The sequence below is a fragment of the Dermacentor silvarum genome, chromosome 6, assembly GCF_013339745.2.
Source record: "Dermacentor silvarum isolate Dsil-2018 chromosome 6, BIME_Dsil_1.4, whole genome shotgun sequence".
In the NCBI taxonomy this organism is placed as follows: Eukaryota; Metazoa; Arthropoda; class Arachnida; order Ixodida; family Ixodidae; genus Dermacentor; species Dermacentor silvarum.
Window position 1 is genome coordinate 34,457,032 of NC_051159.1, and position 22,420 is coordinate 34,479,451.

Sequence of the window (22,420 nt, forward strand, 5' to 3'; positions counted from 1 at the left end):
TACCGTGAGCTTCGTTGCAGACGTTGGGTTTGTCATCTCGTACATCAACTAGTTCCTCGGAGTTGTGACGTGGCTAGGTGGCCCAGGCGATACTGGACGGCACTAGCCTCTCGACTGCTTCTCAGCCGATTACAGGCTCACCTTCTAGACTCATTAGCAGGGCCTAAAACTTGCGCTTAAATAGCCTCTCCTTTCCCTAGTTCCTTAGGTAGGGGAACGGAAGGTACGGGTGACAGTTCACCTAATGATCTCATGACTCCTCCCAAAAGTCTTAGCCGCGCCCCTTTTAATCAGGGGTGAGGGAACGGATGATTACCCCCCGCTGTCAGAGGTCGTGCCTCCACACTGCACTACACAGACACACACGCACACACTTGGGTCCGTTGACAAGCACAGAAGCAACAGCAGCCGCCGGCCATACGGCGCCCGTTAATCGGCGTGCCGCTATTTCAGAACTATGCCACACTGTGAGACCATGACGTTTTTTTGGCGCCTATTAATCGGCATATCGATGACTCGAAACTATGCCGCTCCGTGACAATCATCATCTCTGTTTCTGCAGTGTTTGCACTTTGTATATATATATATATATATATAGCTTGATCAACAGTTCTTGATGGTCTATCTAGAGCATTTTTTTTCTGCAATAAAGTATTTATGCTCCACTAGGTAATCTTTAGCATGATCGTGAGTTTTACCAGCTGTTTCGGATTAGTTCACCCCGCAGAGCAAGAATTCAGCCAGAACTTCAAGGGTGCACTGCTTAATGTCTACCTGCTGAGAGGACGACTTTGCCTCATCTTAGCACTTTGTGCATAGTGTGCAGCATTCTGCTTTTCTTTTTCTCATTATCGCCGCATTTTTTACCTATGTAGGTTGTTACCTAACCCCGATATGCTTTGATAAGCATATGAACTTTGACAATTTGGTGGAAGTTGGGTTACCATTATTATCCACGTTTTTGGCAATACTGTGCAGAGCATTATTCTTCACAGGAATCAGCAGATGTGCAGAATCAGGCGACACATTAAGGCTTGGCTGTCGTCCAAGCTTTTATATAAGCCATCTCAAACATGACTTGCACGTCTCATTCAAGCACAGAAGTATGAGCACCAGCTCAATTAACAAGCAATTTGCGATGCAGAGCAGTTAGCTTTTTGCTGACAAAATTGAGGATAGGATCTTGTCTGCTGCTGCTCCTTGTCTACCAGTTGCATTCACCACGAATACTTGCATCTAGTGTTCCTTCAAGCTCGCTGACAGTGATTCTGTTGTCAAAACAAGAAGAAGCTGAGTGTGTTGAAAGAGGATTTATGGATTAAAAAAGGCAGGTCGAACGGCATGTTTGACGCCCTGTAACAATTGCAAGCGTGCTCCCAAATTTTACCACAGTGAAGTTCTAATCAGACATAGGAATGTCTAGTGACCGGCACGCCACATAGTTGGCACTAGCACTGAGGGGCTGGTAAAAAGGCAATAAACTGGAGCACTGGGGCACTTAGCCGGACATTGAACTGGCTGGCGTCGTTCGGATCTCAACAGAATGAAGTGCATCATGTGGTCAACGTGTGGCGTATCAGTAAATGCGTAGCCAGCCTCCGATTATTTAGCATAGGCACTTCAGAGCCAAAGACAGCTCAGGTAGGTAACTACTCTTCAATTCGGCTCTTACTATACCAACTGGCTTGTTACGAATGTGAAAAATACATTCTTTGATTAAGTGCCACAGTTCGGTACTGATGGCTGCATCTCCAAGTTCGTGGAAAAATTAATTGTCTTTTCGTGTTTCTTGTCTTGTTATTTTTTTCCTAAAGACAGAGATGAAGATTTCATGATGATGATGATACACTTTATTAAAATAAAAAGTAAGAGTAGCAGTTGTGGAGAGGGTCCCTCAGTCCAGGGTCCCGCCAGGCACGCCTTTCATCACTGCAGCGATGAAGGTTGCCAAGTACCGCTGAGCAAGCAATGATGCTACGAGAGTCAACCAAGCAGCCGTAGGGGTAGTGGATAGGTTGGTGGACGTTGGAGTGGAAGGGTGGGGAGGAGGGCAGGACCACAGTATGTGAGAGCCATTGGGATGACCGCCACACCTGTGACATCGCGGAGGTGGCTCTTCCGCGAATGCGCGAAGGAGATGTATACGTGCGGGAGAAAGAAGAGAGCCCGTCTGGGCTTGTCGGATGAGGACGTCGTGTGCGCGAGATAGACAGAGTTGTAAAGGCGGAAACGCACGGCGGGAGAGTCGATAGGGCAGGAGAGAAATGGGAGGAAGTCGGGAATCATGTGAGCTTGGCCCGGGGAAGTCGGGAGCCTGGCGAAGTGTGTCACAGGCGAGCCGGTTAGCCCGTTCATTCCCCGACTGTCGCGCATAGCCAGGTACCCACACGATTTCAACTTGTGTACTCAGACTACTTTGGAGAATGTGTGCCAGAGGGGTAGGAAGTTCCCCGCGTAGTAAGAAGCGGCCATGGAGTCTGTGAAAATGATAGGAAGGTGCGGGGTGTTGGGGGGAAGATAGCGGCAAGCAGCTATCGCATGTAGTTCAGCAAGTGCGGGATCTGTAATCGAGAGGACTTCCCTATGGAGAATAGCATAGCTGCCCGAAAGAACCACTATGGCAGAGCCGAGTGAGGAGACGCTAGCGTCCGTGTAGTAGAAATGACGGTTTGGATGAGTGCGGATGAAATGATGAAAATTGGGGATTCTAGCCGCGTGGCGTTGTGCGTGTATACAGGGATTCATGTTGCGAGGTAATGGCGCTATGCGTAGAAGTGCCGCGCAGGATGATGAAAGTGCCGTAGAGGTGGTGGAGGGGGACGTGGAGACAGAGAAGCCGACATAGGCCAGGATGTGGCGTCCCTGAGTGATGGTGCTCAGGCGAAGTTCCTGATTGCGACGGTGAGCCAAGATAATCTCTTCTGTAGTGTTGTGGACGCCCAGCTGAGCTAGGGGGTCGTTGCTGGCACTGATTGGGAGGCCCAAAGCGATTTTTGTTGCTTTGCGTACGAGTGCGTCAAGGCGATTAAGGTCCTGTTGGTGAAGAGTTAAATAAGGGAGCTGGTAGCGATAGCGAGATAGGAGGAGTGCGTCACGAAGAAAGAAGTTCAGATTTGCGAAGGCCCCTAACACGGTTAGTGACGCGACGCATTAGGTGTAGAATTTGTTCCCCTTGCTGGAGAATGTGCCGGATTGCGGAAGAGGCTCCACCATCGGCTTGGATGTGGAGGCCGAGAATTTTTATGGATTTTACTGTAGGAATGGGATGACGATTCAGTAGTAGTGCTAGGGGAGGGGGTTGCCATTGCGGATGGTGGACAAGGAGGAGAGCAGATTTAGCGGGTGAGCAAGAAAGCCCGATTGTTTTGGCGGCAGCCGAAGCGGTAGCAAGGGCGTCCTGTAGGCAGTCTTGTATGTATCCCGGCGAACCTAGATAAGACCAGATGGTTATGTCATCTGCAAAGATAGTATAGCGGATGGAGGTTAGCGGTTCGAGGGCGCGGTGAACAATGCACATGGCGAGGTTGAAGAGCAGAGGAGAAAGAACGGAGAAAGACCTGAGCCTTGCGGTATACCGTGCTGAGGGTGCGAATATACGGATGATGTCGGGGCATCGGCGAATCGTAGGGAGTAGGAGCGACCGCGTAGGAACAAGTGTACGTAATTGTACACGCGAGCGCCACAGCCCATGCGAGCAAGTTCCTGCAACATGAAGATTTGACATAGCGTGGTGGGCTAGCATGTTGATCCACTAATTCTGCCAACCTATGTGAAAAGGACTGAAGGAAACGTGCATTATAATTTAATACAAGTGTAGTGAGTAAGAGGAAAAAGTGCTCTTGCGTCTGTCGCTGTGCGTGCCATCAGCGTTCGTGGACTGCCTCGATTGCGTGAGACGTCATTGTCTAATAAATCGTCATATCACATATAAGGATATGGAAAAATTGTCATGCGTGCATCGATATCTTTTGTGAGTGTTGTGTGTGCCTGCTTGACTGGTTGGCCCTGCCTTCCCCGGACCACGCATAGATAACTTCATTTTTTTTTGTTTTTCATGCTTTCCTTCTTTTCTGCAACTGTATGACCTTAGAGTAAGACAGTCGGCATTTGCGTTGTCCTTTTCGTTTCTCGTGTGCTTGTGTTTTTCACACCTGCGTTTTTCAAACTGTGGATTCTGTCAGCTCTGTTGTCCTACTTGACCCTGAATGTAACCGTTGCATGCACACAGGGTGACGGTAACATCCGCTACTATGAGCTGGTGAACGAGGCCCCCTGGTGCCACTACTTGAACCAGTTCCTGACCGGCTGTCCCCAGAGAGGGCTGGGCTGCATGCCCAAGCGAGGCCTCGACGTACGCAGCTGCGAGGTCTTCCGCTTCTACAAGCTGCACGCCACCCGTGGGCTGTGCGAGCCTATCTCCATGATAGTGCCCCGAAAGGTACCACTTGGTGGACACGCTTTACTTTGGTGATGTCTCAAAAAGACCAAATTACACATTCGGGTAAAGGGACTATGAAAAACAATTTTAAGTTGAGCCGGGTTGATTAATCACACTTCCAGAATTTTGGATGTCAATCGTGCATGAGTGGAGCCATGCTTGCAAGCCAGAAAAGCCAAAAATGAAAGACATGCTTGAAGTTCCTGTGACCGAGCTGCTATGTCTGCTAAGGCATGCTACGTCTTGGTCAATCCAAGCACAAAAATAAAAAAAAAGCAGCACTGCGTCACATCTTTAAATTTGATGGAGTAATAATGCAATTAACGAGACGTGGACAGAGGAGATGAGACAAGCGAGCACTAACTGTGCGCAAATGTTTATTTGAAACAGGACGGGAATTATGTACGCGTAACTTCACAGGAAGTGCATGTGTCACATAGCCATGGCTTTATAAAGCTATCTAAAATCGGCATGATGGAACGCAAGTTCCTTTCCCACTAACCAGACAGATGGTGAGATGCCTGCATCGTCTGCCCAGCCTGTCAATCATTCCAGTCTGAATTCTCTCTCTTATTAGCCTGTATTTATTCTTGCACATTGCATCAGCGTCTTGAAACTGTGGCTGACATCTGCACGTGTTGCAATCAGTAGAAAGAAGACCGTCCTTCAATTTGTGCATGTTACTGCTGTGTTCCCTTAAGCAACCATTTTAAAGCCATAAAAATCTAGGCCAGAACTTAGAGAGGCACTGCTACCTCTCTAAGTATGCGACAGCACATTTCGATTGTGATTTCTCAACAGCTGCGCACATGTTCATCGTGGTTGACCTTGCACACTCTCATCTATCAAAGTGAAGTTTCTGTGCCTCTTATCTCTTACAAACTTGTGATTTTGTGCACACAGCCGCACTTGCGTACACTCGAAACACCTGAAGCTTTCTGTTAGATACCTCCAAAGTGGGTGAAGTCTGCCTATAATGCTATAAAAAAATGCGTGACTGATGCTGGGATCGAACCTTGTGTCTTCCGCACAGCAGCCCAGTGCTCTAATCATTAGGGCACTATCGCAGGCATGCTTCTCTTTTGCTAAAGTCACTCTGTGACACATCCGGTGCGTGTGTCACCTGCCAGTTTCTCATATTCTTCCATCCTGACAGCTAGTGCTTTGAAACGCTGTGTTGGACTGCGCTGCCTTCGGATTGGCCCGTATTTTTTTATCAAATGGACACCTACAAGCTGCGCGGTGTGTCTCGCCTCCTTGGTGTTTCCTCTTTGTGCTATTACTCTGTCATTATGTACCATCAATCCCAAACTATTCCCGTGAACTTCATTAAAATTGTCATTGCTGCCGGTGCTTCAGCTGTCACCCATGTCTTGCAGAACGTGCCGAAGCTGAATGCAGATAGCCAAACCTGAGCAACATTGGGGAGAATCTCTTTTTTTTTTTATTCCAAGGTTTTACGTGCCAAAACCATGATATGATTATGAGGCACACCGTAGTGGAGGAACTCCGGATTAATTTGGACCATCTGGTGTTTTTTTAATGTGCACTCAATGCACAGTACACGGGCATTTTTGCATTTTGCCCTCATCAAAATGTGGGCGCCACATCCGAGATTTAATCCCGTGACCTTGTGCTTAGCAGCGCAACCCCAAAACCACTAAGCAATCACGTTGGGTCAACATTGAGGAGACCACTCACAAATCCCGAGTGCCAACAGAACAGTCCAGGTGTTAGCGAGAGAGTTAGGGTATCCTCGGCATGAGATGTCTCCCCTTTACACCTCCCTAAGATAAGCACTATTATCGATTAAACGTAAAATGCTGTGGACAAGAATGAACAAAAAAGCGAGAAGACACATTTGGCACTGGCTCACAGGTTGGGAGTTGGTGCCAAGTGTGTCCTTTCATTTCTTTGTTTGTCATAATTGTTGTGCAACACACAGTCATCTACTGCTCCTCATGAACCACCGACAAGCCTGAATTGCCACCTTAGCAAAACACTATTATTAGATAGTTCTAGCTTAGCTAAGTGGTAAGCTAGGTCTTCAGCACACATGCCACCTCGCCATGGTAAACATGCCACAATATCACCATTTTAGCATACCATCATCGCGTATCGCACTTGAGCGGAGATGTAAATTGATAATGCACTGAAGGATTTTGTATAGCCGAGAGTTCAATGGAATGCCGTCTGGTTATAATAAATCATTGTTAGGAAAGAAGCAGGGTCACTGACTATGTAAACAAAACAAATTGGCGTTTTGAGATCCGTATCGATCCCTTGTTCACAATGGGAAGCCAGCTACGCAAGAGCTTCTTACGTGGTCTTGAGTACATGACACAAACTTTAGGAGTGCCCGTGACAGAGGGTGCCAGATGATCTACTTATATTGTGTTGCTTGTGGTTTTAATGATTAAAGATTCAAGATTGAGTCTTGTAGTCAGGTGTTTCTCTGCAGCTACGACTCATGCATTGCGCCCAATTTATCTTGTGAGCGGCATTCTCTGCAAGGCCATATGTCAATGTATGGCCTTTCATGACATCATTCTCATACTGCTTGAGACACCCTGCAGAAATTTCTGCTCACATCAATGCAATATACACCAATTCGCAACCAATGCATGGAATCTTGTTGAATACACCAGGAAAACTTGCCTGAGGCCGCAGATCCTTCACATTCATTAGGTCATACTTAAGCTTGCTTGCTTGACGGCGCATGTGAAATCTCTATGCCACGGTTGCTAAAAACAAAAACTAAGGCTTTACTCACACCTCATATGTACAGGAAGCGGTTTCCTTTTGTCTAGATGCTGCAGCGTCCATCACTTGCTTGGCCATCTGCCGATTGTTCATCAGGGACTCAGTATTGCTTCAAATATAGTGCCTGGGGTACCCATTCCTTGTTAGGTCTGTTTCAATGCTCCTCTTGAATGTTTCTTTCATTAGAGCAGCTGCTTTGTGCCTGTCAAACAAGCCCGTGTACCACTGAGCTTCTGTGGGCTGTCAGCAGACCATGAAAGCCAAAACACTTGGGTAGCTACCCGAACTTTGAGTCAGTTCACCCGACAACCCGCAAACACTCAGTGGTAAGGGCGCTTATTCAATTGGCATAAAGCACCTGCTCCACAGAAAGAAGCCTTCAAAGGAGCTTAAGACCATTGGTGGACCAGTACGACGGAGTGCGATGCTGCTTGTAGCTCGTCTGAATCAATTTAAAACTCTTACAAGCTGTCAGATATCTGGCAGTGCACCAAAACGGCTAAGCTGGTGGTTACACACGCACTCAGCTGCGGCCGCCTTGAACCATACTCTGCCAACGCTGCCAGCACTCGGCATTCTCTTGTGCTAAGGTGCACACAGCATTCTGAACCTTGACCATAGGAGTGCGTGGCTTGCGGTACGAATGTGCACGTTGTATGTGCTACATTGTCTAACCACAGCCACGATAATCTGCTGCACATGCACAGCCAAGAAACCATACTTAATAATGGTCCATTTAATTTTAATTCATTTCGCCCTTTGTCTTTGGCTATGACAAAGCCTTGCCGAAATTATCAGCGGGATCGGGCACTCGGCACAACAACTAAGAATGGTAAATCGAATAGATTGTTTAAAATTAAGATCACTGCTCATGTTCTCAGTGATTGCTCTACTCGTGAGTATTACTTGAGCATGCCAGCAAAGCGCTGCTAGCATCCTATTCAGTGCAACACCCTTCACTGGACACCAGTGAGAAGAAATGGTTTTTTGTTTATAAGAATCCACTTGCGGTATGGCGATGAGCGTTGCATGAAACTAAAGGCTTGCAGCGCCCCGCCGGCATGCTCACGAAACACTAAGACCTGTTACACCCATACTTGAGCACTCGCGACGATGGCAAAGATGGATTAGCATTAACGGCTGCATTTATCGGCAGTCATCTTGCTGATAAAGATGTGGCACAAAACAGTTTTTCATAATACTTCAGCAGTGCACAGCAGGCTTTTGCATTGGTTTACCCAGTGGCTACTAACAGCACACTCCTGCATTTCATGGCACTCAATGTTGATTGCAAGGGCAGACAATCGTCATAACAAACTAATGGATACAACAAAGTAAGTGTGGCTCATCCTTCAACTTCTTTATAGTGAGGTTTTACTGTCTTGCATAAGAAATGAAACACACAATCAAAAGAGCAGTGGGATGCTCATATCATACCTGGCTGTTCATTTTACGGCAAATATCTGCCTTTTTGCATTCGGTGAGAATGCTGTTTTGTGCCTCGAAACCTCTGTACCAATGGTTCTGGTGACGAAGGAGTACTTGAATTACGACATCCACATGTTCCTGTGTTCCCCAGTAATTGAATTTAATTTGAACACTACCACTACTGCCTGTAGCATAATGTCAGGCAAGCGTTGATGAGTGTGTTATTCCATAACTGTGGGCAGTGTTGTGAGCTTCACCAGAAGACTTTGGCATGAAGCCATGAACTCGTCAGCTCTTCAACCCATGCTTGGCCTACTCATGACACACACAGCACTGACTGCAGGCTATGGAACATTTGCCATGGCCTAACCTATGTTTGTTAGATAAAGTGTAGCTGCAGCTGCACTAGAGCAGCTTTTGAGAGAAGGTAGGCTCATTTATTAAGGCGAAAGTGTTAGCTGGCTTGTTGGTCGAAAAAGTCCTTTGTCCAGCATTATGGCACCGATATTCATGGTGCCACCATGTGTTGGTGCCACAAACAAAGGTTGCGGGCTTGCGTGCCTTAATTAAATATACCTTAATTAAGGCACTCGAACCCACAACCTTTAGTGGAAGACAAACCCACGACCTTTGGTGTTACTTAAGGTAAAGCTTATTAAGATACAGTTAATAAAATAGAGTTAAATTAGGCACTCGAAGCCACGACCTTTGGTGGGAGTCGAACCACTTTTGGTGAGAGAAAACAAGTAATGGGAAGTAACAACCCATTCAAATGATTCATGGAGCCACCATGTGTTGGTGCCACAAACAAAGGTTGCAGGCTTGCGTGCCTTAATTAAATATACCTTAATTAAGGCACTCGAACCCACAACCTTTAGTGGGAGACAAACCCACGACCTTTGGTGTTACTTAAGGTAAAGCTTATTAAGATACAGTTAATAAAATAGAGTTAAATTAGGCACTCGAAGCCACGACCTTTGGTGGGAGTCGAACCACTTTTGGTGAGAGAAAACAAGTAATGGGAAGTAACAACCCATTCAAATGATTCATGGAGCCACCATGTGTTGGTACCACCACCAAAGGTGGTTGGTTTGAGTGCCTTAATTAACTATACCTTAATTAAGATAGAGTTAAGGCACTCGAACCCACAGCCTTTGGTGGGAGAAAAAATAAGTAACAACGCATTCGAATCAGAATGTCAAGTAATTTAATGAATGTCTCGTGAGCACGCAGGCATTTGCCTTCATCCTCTTTAGCATTTGCTAAAGCGACTGTCAACTTTTGTCTTCAAGGTACATTATTAAGGCGTTGCTTGCATCTGTCAATATGCTTGAACTAGCCTGTTGTGTAGAAGTAGAGTATACTACTAACAGGGCCACATGTGATGCGATTATATAAATAGAGTTTATATATTACCACCACCATATATACTAGCATTACCCCCTTTTCCCTTAAAACAATCTCGGAGCCATTCCTTCAAGTGTCATGCAGTAAGTAGTGCCGAGTTGTGCATGCTTTAATGTTCACCCTTTCTTGCATGCTTTTTTGCTCCAATCTTTGTGGACATAATCGTGCTGTCACACTCAATAAAATTTCATCAGAAATTAGCACTTATCTGTGTCTGTCCTCATTGCCCCATCTTCTTTTTGCTGTCATCACAGAATATCAACTAGCCCGCTCGCAAGCCTTGCAGAAGTATTTGCAAAGAAAAAGCAAGTTGAGGTTGTTCCAACTCCCTAGCTGTCCCCTCTGATTAGCCATGACCTCCTACTGAAATTTGCAGCCCAGGAGATCAAAACCAATAAGATAATGCTTGTCTTCTAGTCGGGCCAATAACAGCTGTAATCTGTCAATCTGCAAGCTGTAATTTACAAGGCACCAACTTGTAATGGCATAGTTACAGCAGTCTCCCACTTGCTTCTCCCTACCTCTCACAAACACAAAGTGGATGCACCCGCTTTGGTGGCTATATGGCTATATGGTGACTCTGCTACTGAGCAAGAAAGAGGTCACAGGTTTGATTCCCGGTCTCATTCTGATGGGGTCAAAGTGCAAAAATGCTCATATGAGCTTTGTTTTTGTGCTAAACCCCCCCAGTAGTCAACAATAATCCGGATCTCTCCGCTATGGCATCTCTCGTAGCCCATGAGTCATTCTTGGACATTATACTCAACCAATAAATCAAATGCATGTATTTTTGCATCAAGGATCTGCCAGTTATATTTTAATGTAAGGCTTCACAAGGCTTCACAAGTCAAAGCTTTATCAGTGCTAGCTCCTGCAAGCTCGTTTCCATAAATTAGTCGTCATCAGCAGCGTATTTTATGTACACTGCAAGGTGAAAGCCCCTCCCAGTGATCTCCAATCACCCCTGTTTTGCATCAGTGGGCTCCACCTGATGCCTGCAAATTTCTCAGTTCGTCACATCACCTAACCTTCTGCTGTCGTGGGCAAAATTTTTCTTCCCGCGGCACCCACCCATTCTGTTACTAAGTTCAAGGGGGGGGAGTGTAACTTATTTCGTTATATCCATTACTTTGCTAGGATGATTGTCTGTGCTCGTGGCAAATACAGTCCGCTGGATGGGAGGGGGCGTGAGCTACCACTTCGGAAGCCGAAACCAATACAAAAACCTGCAGCTTAAAGGGATACAGACACAAAAGTTGACGGGTGTTTTTTTGCGTCGGAACAACAGTTTAACTGTTGAAAATGACGAATACAACAAGCTGCTTTGAAAAAAAGAACGAGAAACATCTTTTCTTTTGCGATTTTCTGTTGCACCTTGCCTCCAAGCGGCCACCAGCAGAAGCTGAAATTTGACGTCATAACACCCACCCGCGCGCGTGCGGCCAAGGTCGGCCACAGCCGTCCCAGTGTTTCCGGGGGTGTGGGTCCCTTGCAGCATTTGTTTAACCCCTTTCGGCAATCTTCGCAGGTGGTCCGTCTGAAACATTATCCTCATAGGCGCTCCATGCAGGTGGTGCGTCTTACATGAGCCTTCCTGCGGTCGTCGCTTGGTATAGACGTGTTTGTCGTGGCGGAAGGAAATGCCCAGACATTGCTGTTATAACAGCATTGTCGGTCGTGACACGCCGTCGCACACGTTTCTCAGAGACGAGAAGGTGCATAAACTTTGGATACCTGCCTGTCAGCTATCACGCCCAGCCTGGAGACCTCTAAAAAATGACTTCATTTGCGCGGACCACTTCGTCGACGATGATTATGTGACCAGCCCGGCTGTGCTGAAAAGCCTCGACATGCCGCTCAAACGGCAACGCCTAAAGCCCAACGCTGTGCCATCGGTCTTCTCACGAAAACTCAAGGCAGAAATGATTAGCGGCATGTTTGAAAAGAAGAGGCGAAAAGATGTCGGTACTGTTTTCGTTCACTTGCAGCCTTCTTGAGCAGTGAGGACGAGGCTGGGGCAAGATGCCCGAGGCTGGGCACGAAGGCAGTAATGTCTTTAAAAATGTTGGTAAAGCATAGTAAAACAATACAAGGCTAGTGCACGCAAGCGCGACTCACGAGATCAATCCAACATGGCAGTGGGGCAGACACAGTTCTGCTTCTCTACAGGTTAAAAGCGGAAAAAACTGGGGTGAATGCCAGACAAGTGCTGCCATCTGTCGGGTGGCTGGCGAAGTGGACGTGAGAGTCTCGGAGGTACTGATACCTCACAGCAGTTGCTCACGCCGACGGCATAAACTACTATTCAGTCATCCACGGAGTGCTGAAGTACCCCGCAGCTACCACGCCTGCGTGCGCTCTTGATAAAGCAAGTTTACAGAGGAAATGACAAATAATTCTTGCACAAGTGTCTGGTGCAGAGCGAAATCTTCGCGCTACGGTTCGCGAAAACCTGACCGGCACTTCCATGGCCGCCTGCTCTTCGTCGCTTGACGTGGAAGGCTCGTAACCGTAAGCGGTAATATTTCTTGCCAAGTTGGAATGGTCCTCATTTTCAGGCGTGTACTCATCGCTGGTAGAGGCACCAGAACTCGAATTCATGCTCGCGATGGCGGCGTCGGCACGCTTCGAATGACTGCGGCCGGCCAGCTGGCTATCCGACGAGGGTGTCGTGACGTCACGCCTTCCAACTCCCGCGGGTCGGGCAGTGAGGCGCGCGCTCACAAAAACGCGAAAAATAAAGCCATTGGCTCAAAAGTGACTACTTCTTTTCGGTGTAATCACACACTGAGGATTCATTTTCAGCATTTTCGTAAAATTTTCAGATTTTATGTCCGTATCCCTTTAACCGCTAGCAGACTGTGAATTTTTGTTATCTGCAATGCCTTCTTCAGTGCGTTGACTCGTTTTCTTAATGCAGCTGTCAACACTAATCTGTCTTTGCTGTCATCGTAGTACAACAGGTCTTGGCAGTGCTTCATGAGGGCAGAGTGCTGAAAGCATCCAATATAGTACAATGATCATCGCTGTATGCATAGAGTTTACTACAATTACTAGAGGGAACTCTGGAACTGCGATCGTTCAGCCACCATCGAAGTGATGGGAATTACATGGATTTGTCTGATCTTCGTGCTTGTGGATTCAGACGCTCCCGTGGCTTCATTTATTACGCTTAATCCGGGCCTAAGTCGGACTAAATTTCAAAGCAATTTATACTTTTTTTTTTAGGGGCGAAGCTCCTTATAGCGGCACCCGTTCCGTCCCCGTAGTAGTAGTAGTAGTAGTGTGTAACCAGTCTGAGAAAAATGAGAAAAAAATTCCGAAGTTGTGTCCGTAGCGCGGAATCGAACCAGGGACCCCTCGCTTCCGAGCGCGCGGCGTTAGCCCACTACGCCACGAAGCGGACATGGACAAACGCACCACGATGGCTATAAATACCCAACATTAACGAAAGGCCGCGTTTCTAGCGCGTTTCTAACGCGTTTGTGCTAGCGCGTTACGGCCCGTGTAAGAATCTGGTGTAAGACGCTGTGGCCTCTCCACCTTACCTTCAACGCGTTTCGAACGCGCTGCCCAAAGCAGTGGCAAGTCAAGTTCAAGTCGAGGAGCGTTTATGAATACGGGGGGTATACTCTCTCAGCAGTCATGTGATGGCGTCGGCAAACGCGGTGCACGTTCCGGCATGTGTAAATGGCTGCGTAAGATGCTGTGGCCGCTCCCCCTTACTAGAGAGTACTGCACGTTTCTAACGCGTTTGTGCTAGCGTCCCCTTAAGCGGGAGATCCGATGATTCCCTCCCGGAGCTTCGCCCACTCATCATCATTCACCTCGTGGATCTGCTGTCATTTTTTTTTTCAATGCAGAAGGTAACAAGACTCTGCAAGCACGCATAATCGCTGCTAATTGCTGTGGTTCCACTAGTCTATGCGTCCGTGGCATAATGGTTTTAACATGGGGCTTCAGCGCTTAGAGGTCCTGTGTTCGAATCCTGCCGTCGGACAACTTTAACGATGTCTATTTAATTATCTGTAACCGGCAGTACTTTCTTTAAAATCATCACTTTGTAAAATCACGAAGCCATTTAAAGTGGGAAGGACGAAGTTTAGGCAAATCCATTTACTGCCCATCAGTTTCATGGTGGCTGAATGGCCCTACTTGCAGCTCCTGTAAACACCAGTGCCACAGTTTCCTCCAGTAATTGTATGAAACTCTATGGCTGTACGTGAGCGGACACTTTTAAATAACAAACAAAAATTATTGTACTGCCGTTTAGCAATGTACGTTGCACCAAGTCTGAGGCTTGCAGCGCTCTGCTGGCATCAGCGCCCTCCTCAGAAGCCGTGTTTTGGAGTGGGAAGGCACAGAGGGCTGGTGCGGTGCTGTCTATGTGGGTGGAGCTTTTTTTCAGATTCTTAGCTTAAAAATGGCGCCAGAGAACACGAAGGACAAGCAAAGAGACATCAAGGCACCTTGTGGTCGTCCTGATGTCTCCTTGCTTGTCCTTCGCGTTCTCTAGCGCCGTTTGCAAGCCATGAAAAAATAAACTAGCCCAACAATATGTTTTGACAATTGCTTAGGTTGTCACCGAGTATATTGTCTACGCACGCAACCAGTACAGCACTTCATTTTGCATGGGAATGATGAGAAGTATATAGATCTGCTAGAATTTCACCTTTTCAGCGTCAATTAACATTATGATTTCCTATAATATCCAGATAACCTGTCCTCACAAATTTGTTGTATGGCAACGATTAGCCTGATAGTTGACTCCAAGGTCACGCAACTGGAATTTTCTTGGGGCGTCAGGCTCACTGCTATGCCATGGTGTGTGTGAAACTGTCTACATAAATAAGCAAGGTAGTTGATTCCACTCTATAGTCGGTGACAACCTAATAATGCAGCAGTACATACATCACTGTCCAACTCAAAGAGAACTTACGTAGAAGCGTCAGCCAATATTCACTCATATTCGTGACATCATGGAGATGATGAACATCTTCAATTATCGACATTTCTCGGGGACTATGGTTTGGAGCATGGATGCACCAAGAACACGTGCGGTGCAGTTTTGTGGGCAGAGCTTGTACATTAGTTTATCACCAAGTATAGCACCATATCCGAAATGTCCGACTTGTTTCAGAGGTTGCTGTTGAATAAGAAGTGGTCATTTCGTTTCTCAACATGACATGTGGGGTGTTCATAGGTTCTCCTTTCTTTTTCCAGTCGGAACAGTTCCAAGACGACCTCTTCCCAGACACAGCAGCACCGACACCAGCCTTAACAGCAGCGGAGTGGCTGAGTGGAAAGAACAGGAACCCAATATTGATTTCAATGAAGGTACGTGTATTAATGTCTTCTTTGGACACTACGTTTACAATTGTGTATCTCATAGCTACACCCAAAGGTCACAATAACTAGAGATAATATCCACATTTAAAACGTAGTGCATGTGTTTTAAGGCATTCCTTATGTGATCTGTGCGACAAGATTGGATATTATACTGAAGGTGCGATAGAAAAAAAATTGAGAAGATGGATGTCTGAATGGATGTTAAGCAGCGAAAGTGGGTCATACAGTGGGTTCTGTTCATTTTTCTTGCGATTAATTATATATAGGAGGCAGATTTCTGAAATGCTTCTGTGCTCTCCATACAACTGCACTTGAAACAGACAATTTTTACCATGCTTTGCTGCTGTGTGTTTTTGGCAATTGTAGTAATGCAAGAAACATTAGAAGCAAATTTTCAGTTGATGTTTCTTCTACTAAAAGAAAGGTACAGTTTAGAGACGGTATAGTAATATGTATAATATAATATATGAACAGCTACAATAATAATAATAATAATAATAATAATAATAATAATAATAATAATAAGGTCAGCACTTGTTACAAGGGAGTCCAATAATCCAATGACAAAGGTCCACTTTATCCAAAATTGGCGACGTAGCATGTTGTGGAATGGTGGAACTTCGCATATAGCTGCACCAAATTGTTCATTGTTCCAAACCGTACGCTATCGCAGAAATGCTGCAATATTGGAAGTAAATAATTAATTCACGGATAAGTGAAAGTTTATTACCGTATCTTCCGCAAGTGTTGAAAAATACTTGCGAGCCGTGCAGTACCGCCTGCACCTATGCTTGCGCGCTACAAGGTCGGCCCGTTGACCATTTCAGCCGATGCCACACTGCTGTATAAGACGAACAAAATTCCAGCCAAAGCATGTACAAAAGCAGGTTTCCAGGCAACCCAGTCATTGGCTTGTTATTATAAGAGTCAGCATACAATGCCAAAAGAATCTGAACGATACTTAGCTCGGTGCGGGACAGGCTAGCTGTGCCGAAGCCAGCGTAGTGTTTGAATTTCACAGCATTGCGGATACGTACAACTTCAAGCCGCTAAGTATGTCATTAAACCCACAATAAGGTCATTAAAAGCATATTGTCACGTATACCCTGTTGAAGTACACGTTGAGCGAGTCTCCAGGCGTAAGCACTTTACTGAGCGTAAGCGTCGACGTGCGGTGCCAAGATGAACCTCGTTCTCCTCTTCCTCAGTCCTTTGCTCTGCCCCACCATGTGGCATTACCCCCTCCAAAAAAATGAAGAAAAAATAAACATTGCAAAAAAAAAAGAAAGTAAACATAGGCTTGATGTGAGAAGGCCGAGAGGGCCTAGGATGAACACAAAGGGTATTGTCACAATCACTGTTGTGTGTGGTATAGTCACAGGTCACTGAGCGACGAGAAACCACAAAAACTAACATAAGCTGCTGAAAACGTTGGCTATTACGGGGCTATAGTATGGTTTCAACTGCACAACGTGCACTATCTCAGATTGTGGTTGTGGACGTCGGGGAGGCTGGCTTCCGTCAGGAAGGACTTCATAACTCATGTCACTGATTCGCTGCAACACTCTGTGGGGTCCGAAGTAGCGGCTCAAAAGTTTCTCAGATAGTCCTTTTCGGCAGACAGGAGTCCCGACCAAAACTTGATCACCGGGTTAGAACTCGACTTGTCGGTGGCGGAGATTGTAATGGCGCGCATAGATGCTCTGTTGTTTTTTTACGTTCACTCTGGCAAGTTGACATGGTTCCGTGCATTGTGTGAAAAGTTCAGCATCTTAGGCAAGATCAAGATGATCGATGTTGTCGCATGATAGCATTGCTTCTAGCATAGTCTGCACTTCACGGCCGTAAACGAGATGCGTTTCTTGCGTAGCAGTGTTATATGCAAACGAGACGCAAGGCAGTATCTCGTCCCCCGTCTATGTACATAGACCGCATGTCAGTCATCGTCTTGTTCAGTCATTCAGTCAAGCGGTTTGGCTGCGGATAATAGGCAGTTGTCTTTCGACGATGGGTCATGCAGATGAGTTTAAGAACGTCTTCAATGAGCTGTTGTAAAGGCTTTGACTGTGATGATGAGCAATAGGGCACCATGCTGTAGTACGATGCTCTGCATGAAAAACTGGGCAACCTCAAAAGATGTGCCTTGAGGCAGCACCTTTGTCTCGGCGTACCGCGTTTAATAGTCTGTGGCAACTTATCCACCTGTTTCCAGAAGATGGCAGTGGAAATGGGCCCAGAAGATCCATGCCGACCTGGTTGAAAGGTTTGCCAGGCAGATCAATCATATTCAGCAATCCTGCAGGCTTGGATGTACTGCTTAACACACAGTATTACCTCACTGGCTTGAGGCTATATTGCTCGGATGAACAATTCTTCATCAAGGCAAACGTCCAAAACCTCATTGTCTCTATAAAACCCAGCTTTCAGAAAGCAGTTTTGATAAGGTCTCTTGAGCTGTTGCCAAATGTTAGGCAGCACTTCAACTGTAAATCCGACATCAATTTTTGACTCATGATTGCTCTGCACGTCAAGCAGCAGGCGTTCCCCTAGGTGCATTCTGGTGCAGACTTCATGGAATGCACCACATCTTGGTGAATTGGTTGCATTGCTTGATTTTTTGTTTGGCGGAAAGTATGCTAGCTCAATTGCGCTCAGCTCTGGATGCTTCATGTTACTGGAACAATTGTCCAGAGAGAGAAGCGCATTCCTTTTTTTCTCTTGTCATTTCCCATTCAAACTTGAGCGAAGGGTCGAGTTTTTTTTTTTTTTCTTAGCTGTCCACTCACCAAAAAATTCCTTATGTTCCACAAAGTGCGGAGCTGGTTCAATTTTCCAACAAACACCAGTTTCATTTTCTCTGATCCCAATTCATATTACAGCAAAACACAGTTATATGGTTCTTGTAGCGCTTTCCGCCATGGCATTGCTAGCCGGAAACAGTGTATGTCCTGTTTGGCTTTGCCTTATTAAACAGACCACTTGCATCTGCACTAAAATGTCTTTTTCAGCATAGCTGGCAAGAAGCACTGGCACTTGCTTTGTCTTCCACTCTGTGACTGCATCCACATGGATACTGTTGCATTCACTGCAGATTTGTATAAATACCATGCCGTGCCTTGCCTTAAACTGGCTCAACCATCCATCGCTGAAAGTGTCGATGTTGTGTCTGAGGGCCACGGCCAGCTATTTGGCTTGCTTACTTAGCAGTCCGTTCACAGGAATGTTACGAGCTCATGCGTCACACAGCCATGTTCAAAGTGCACACACAAAACGTGCACAAAAGTGCATGTTTGGGTAGGTTGCCTTATGGAGCCTGAACCGCTTTTCATTGATTTCACCAGACTTGCCGGCAATGTCCTTGTTTTTCACAATTGAGTTCACAGTTTGCTTGGATAGTCCCATCATTCTTGCGACGTCCGCATACTTCTCACCTTGCTCAACTGCACTGATAATCTTGATTTTGTCACAGAGAAATATGCTTTCTCATTCTTGAGGCCATTTTCCTCGACACTTGTGGGCTGGCACTGCCTGCTGACATGCACAGATAAAATGGTGGCAGCATCAAACGTAACTCGTCTTACGATGGCTTGGCTGGAGGCTAGGCTGTGCTGATGATGATGATGCCTGTGGCCGTTGTCATTGAAGAGGGAGATCAATGGTCACTGACCAGATCAAGCCAAAAAGAAATCAAAAGAGAGTTTAACAAAAAAAACATACTGTGCAGGTAACCGTGCATCTGTCCTTGTTGCTGCTTGCTGCATTGATAGCACTACTGCCGCCTATGGCTTTGGATTAAAACTTGCTACCATTGCCAGCTGAAATTACTTTTTCTTCAGACTTAGTAATGCTCAAGCAAACATTGGCTCGGTTGTCTTTTACAACGGCACATTGGCAATGCAAAGTCCATTGTATATGCCTCATCTGGACAAATATAGCTGAAGATTTTGTCTGCTGTAGACAATAATCCTTTATAGTCAGGTCCATTGAAAGCAGAATCTGTTGCATGCATAATATAGGCAGTCCAAACTTAGTGAGAAGTATGGTCTGTTATACCCGAAAGTATGTTGTATGCAGATCCGTTGTAAAGAGCGGCGACTCTATAATGTCATCATTATTGTTGCTGCTATTGTTGTTCACACTTCTATCATACAGAGTACAAGAAACAAAAGCTAATCTTTACACGTCAATGCACCTCTGACAGTTATGTCACACCCAGACGTACTTTGCATGTGATGTTGCTGCCTTTCCAGACTGGTGCAGGTGCCCGCACCCACAAGCCGGTGATGTACAACTCGGAACGAAACCTTGTCACAGCCGACAGAAACAACGAGCGAAAGTTCATGTTCATCTCTCAAACGAACAACGTGGACTACCGAGAGAAAGCAAACCATGCCAACAACAACAATAACAACCACCACGAAAAGAACAACCACGACTCGCCACAACACAACAACAATGCAGTCAAGTAAGTTTCAGTCTGACAATGCTGTATGGAGCAGAGCGAGAGAAGAAAAATGTTGCACTCGGGTTTAATTACTTACAAATTCGAATCGTTAGACAAGTGTAGCTGCAAAGTTGTAAATTAAATTTCAGGGTTTAACATACAAAAGCTGCACTAACAGTGGGTCATGAGAGGTGCCAAGTGGAGGCTTCAGGACTAATTTTGACTATGTGCGGTTTTTAAGCACCAGATATAACGGGGGTTTGCTCCAGCTTTTTAAAAATTGATTAGGTTTTAACAGGTAGGGTAACACATAAGAATTCCTCACGTCTTATTTTGTGCCTTACGAGCTTGTCTACACTCGTGCATCAGAGCACGAGGGTGCTTGAGATGAAGCTGATGGGAAACCGCTGGTGTTCGTCAGCACCCAGTGAAATATTAGATAATGGTAGCTTGACGTTTACTGTCCATTACTCTCCGACCATTGCACACAGACGGCAGCTCAGCAGAAACGCTAGTGTTCTTGTAGCTTACCCAAAGCACTTAATGCAGCCACCGTGGCTGGGAATCGAACCCACAACCCTGTGCACAGTTCCACCATGGCAGGTCCCTAAAGTCTTATCCCTGAATCTTAAATGGGCACTAGAAAGGAATATTAAGTGGTATTAGTAAATTACGCTTCTGAAACAGCACAGCCACATACCATGGGAACTTGATAAGCCATAAAAGTAGGGGTGTGTGAATATCGAATATCACTGAAAATTGAATCGAATAGTGAATGTTGAATCGAAAATTTAGCACATTAAGTGTCGAGACCCACGGAGTGTCATATACGCCATGGAGCCCTTCGTGCTCGATGCGGCCCAAGCGAGCGTTTCACTTCGTTTTCGCTATAAAAGGACCGTCGAACACGAAGGAGGGGGCATCGCGCAAACTTTCCATGACCCTGCAGATTGTAGAATCTTTGGCAGGTGGCAAATCATGCTGAACCTGACAATGAAACGGAGCGGACGGAGCCTGCTCTTTACTGTCGGTGCCTGCAGCGCAAGTCATGTGCTGCGCATTCCTTTCATCTGTCGCACAGATTGGCATTACGATAACCCACCTGCCGTAAAGTTGGGATAGCCCTTTTGCACTTTGGAGAAAAACTGGAAAGAAAAACTTTCAATGCAATACATAAAAAGAGTGCTGCAAAGCACAGGTTCAATATTAAACTGAGGGCCTCATTGGTATTCAGTACAACAGAACGTCGCTAATTTATTAGTTTCAGAAGAAGAAAAGTACGTACTTGATTCTATTCAATAGAAATTCTATTGATAAAAAAGTTATTTTTCAGACTTTTATATACTAGAACTGAGCTGTAATCGGTGCTGGAATACTACTAATTTGTTTTTCCATTTAATAAGTGTAGGCTGTACTGTATGCCTTGATTCCTATGTACCAACGTTACTGATTTCAGCAAAAGTCTTACATTACTAAGACTTCAGCAAAAGCTGATGCGCAATACCCACAGCTGATTTGGTGAAGAATTTTTATGCAGAGCATTCTCCGGCTCATCCCAGCCGCTTTGTGGTGAATAGGTAGGCAGGTTTCTGTCTCACATCGTTTTGAGCCTCTTAAATAAAAAAAATTCAAATGATGATTGACAGGATCGGGCCTTGGCCCTTCAGCACAACAGACCGATGCTCTAACCATTAGGCCATGATGGCATGCATAGTTGTCTCGTGCCATTGTGAGCTAGCTCTTCAGTCATGCCATGCAGCACGTCACATATAGCATATGCACGTATGCCAGTTTCCATTCGGTTACTGACCGAGGAATAAAATGTGCGAGTGATGGTCAATCTTACCACTGTCTTCCGCAGGCATCATGTCGCATTTCATCAATACGTTGCTTATAAAAGTGAGAGAATGCCAGTTTTTGTTGTTCCTCTATTATTCTTTGTGGCAGCTAGCACTTTGAGATACTGCATTAGACTGCCTTCAGGATCAGCACAAGTTATAGCGATACATGCTGTAAGGTTGCTTTTGCCGGAGTACAAAAATTCAGTCGTCATGCCATCGCCGTCATATTGACGCCATCTACACCTTCTTGCTGTTGTCGTGATGCACACGCTCGCCTCACACAAATAATTGCTTGACGTACACAAAAACGTTTGTCCATCGGGCAATGCTTACACCAGCCTAAATGGTGCTGGATTGCTAGCTGCTTGCAAAATGCTTCACATAACACTGATTCCCCAGTCAAAAAAAAACTATTGACTCCAATTAGCTTTTCCAATAGGAATCAACTGGGACCTATGGGAACCAATTGGAAAATCCTCACTTCTAACCGGTTACGACTGGGTCAGAGGGGAAACCAATTGGAGTTGCCAACTGAAATGAACTGAACCCAATTGGAACCGATTGAAAAATTCCTAGTTCCAACTGGTTACAATTGAGTCAAAGTGAAACCAATTGAGTCCCGATTGGACTTGCCAATTGGAATCAACTGGGCCCATTGGAAAATCCTTACCTCCAATTGGTTACGATTGAGTCAGGGATGCAACCAATTGAGTCCAATTGGACTTGCCAGTTTGAACCAGCTAGGCCCAC

The 22,420-nt window shown here is 45.8% G+C and overlaps 1 protein-coding gene across 1 annotated transcript in view; it reads left to right on the forward strand.

Annotated features, from left to right (window-relative positions):
- The window catches only part of LOC119455404 (coronin-2B-like), a 55,168-nt gene that overhangs the window by 23,466 nt on the left and 9,282 nt on the right, over positions 1-22,420 (forward strand). The window contains 3 exon segments of the mRNA XM_049668754.1: positions 4,229-4,438; positions 15,260-15,373; positions 19,636-19,850. Coding sequence (XP_049524711.1) covers positions 4,229-4,438; positions 15,260-15,373; positions 19,636-19,850 — 539 coding nt within the window.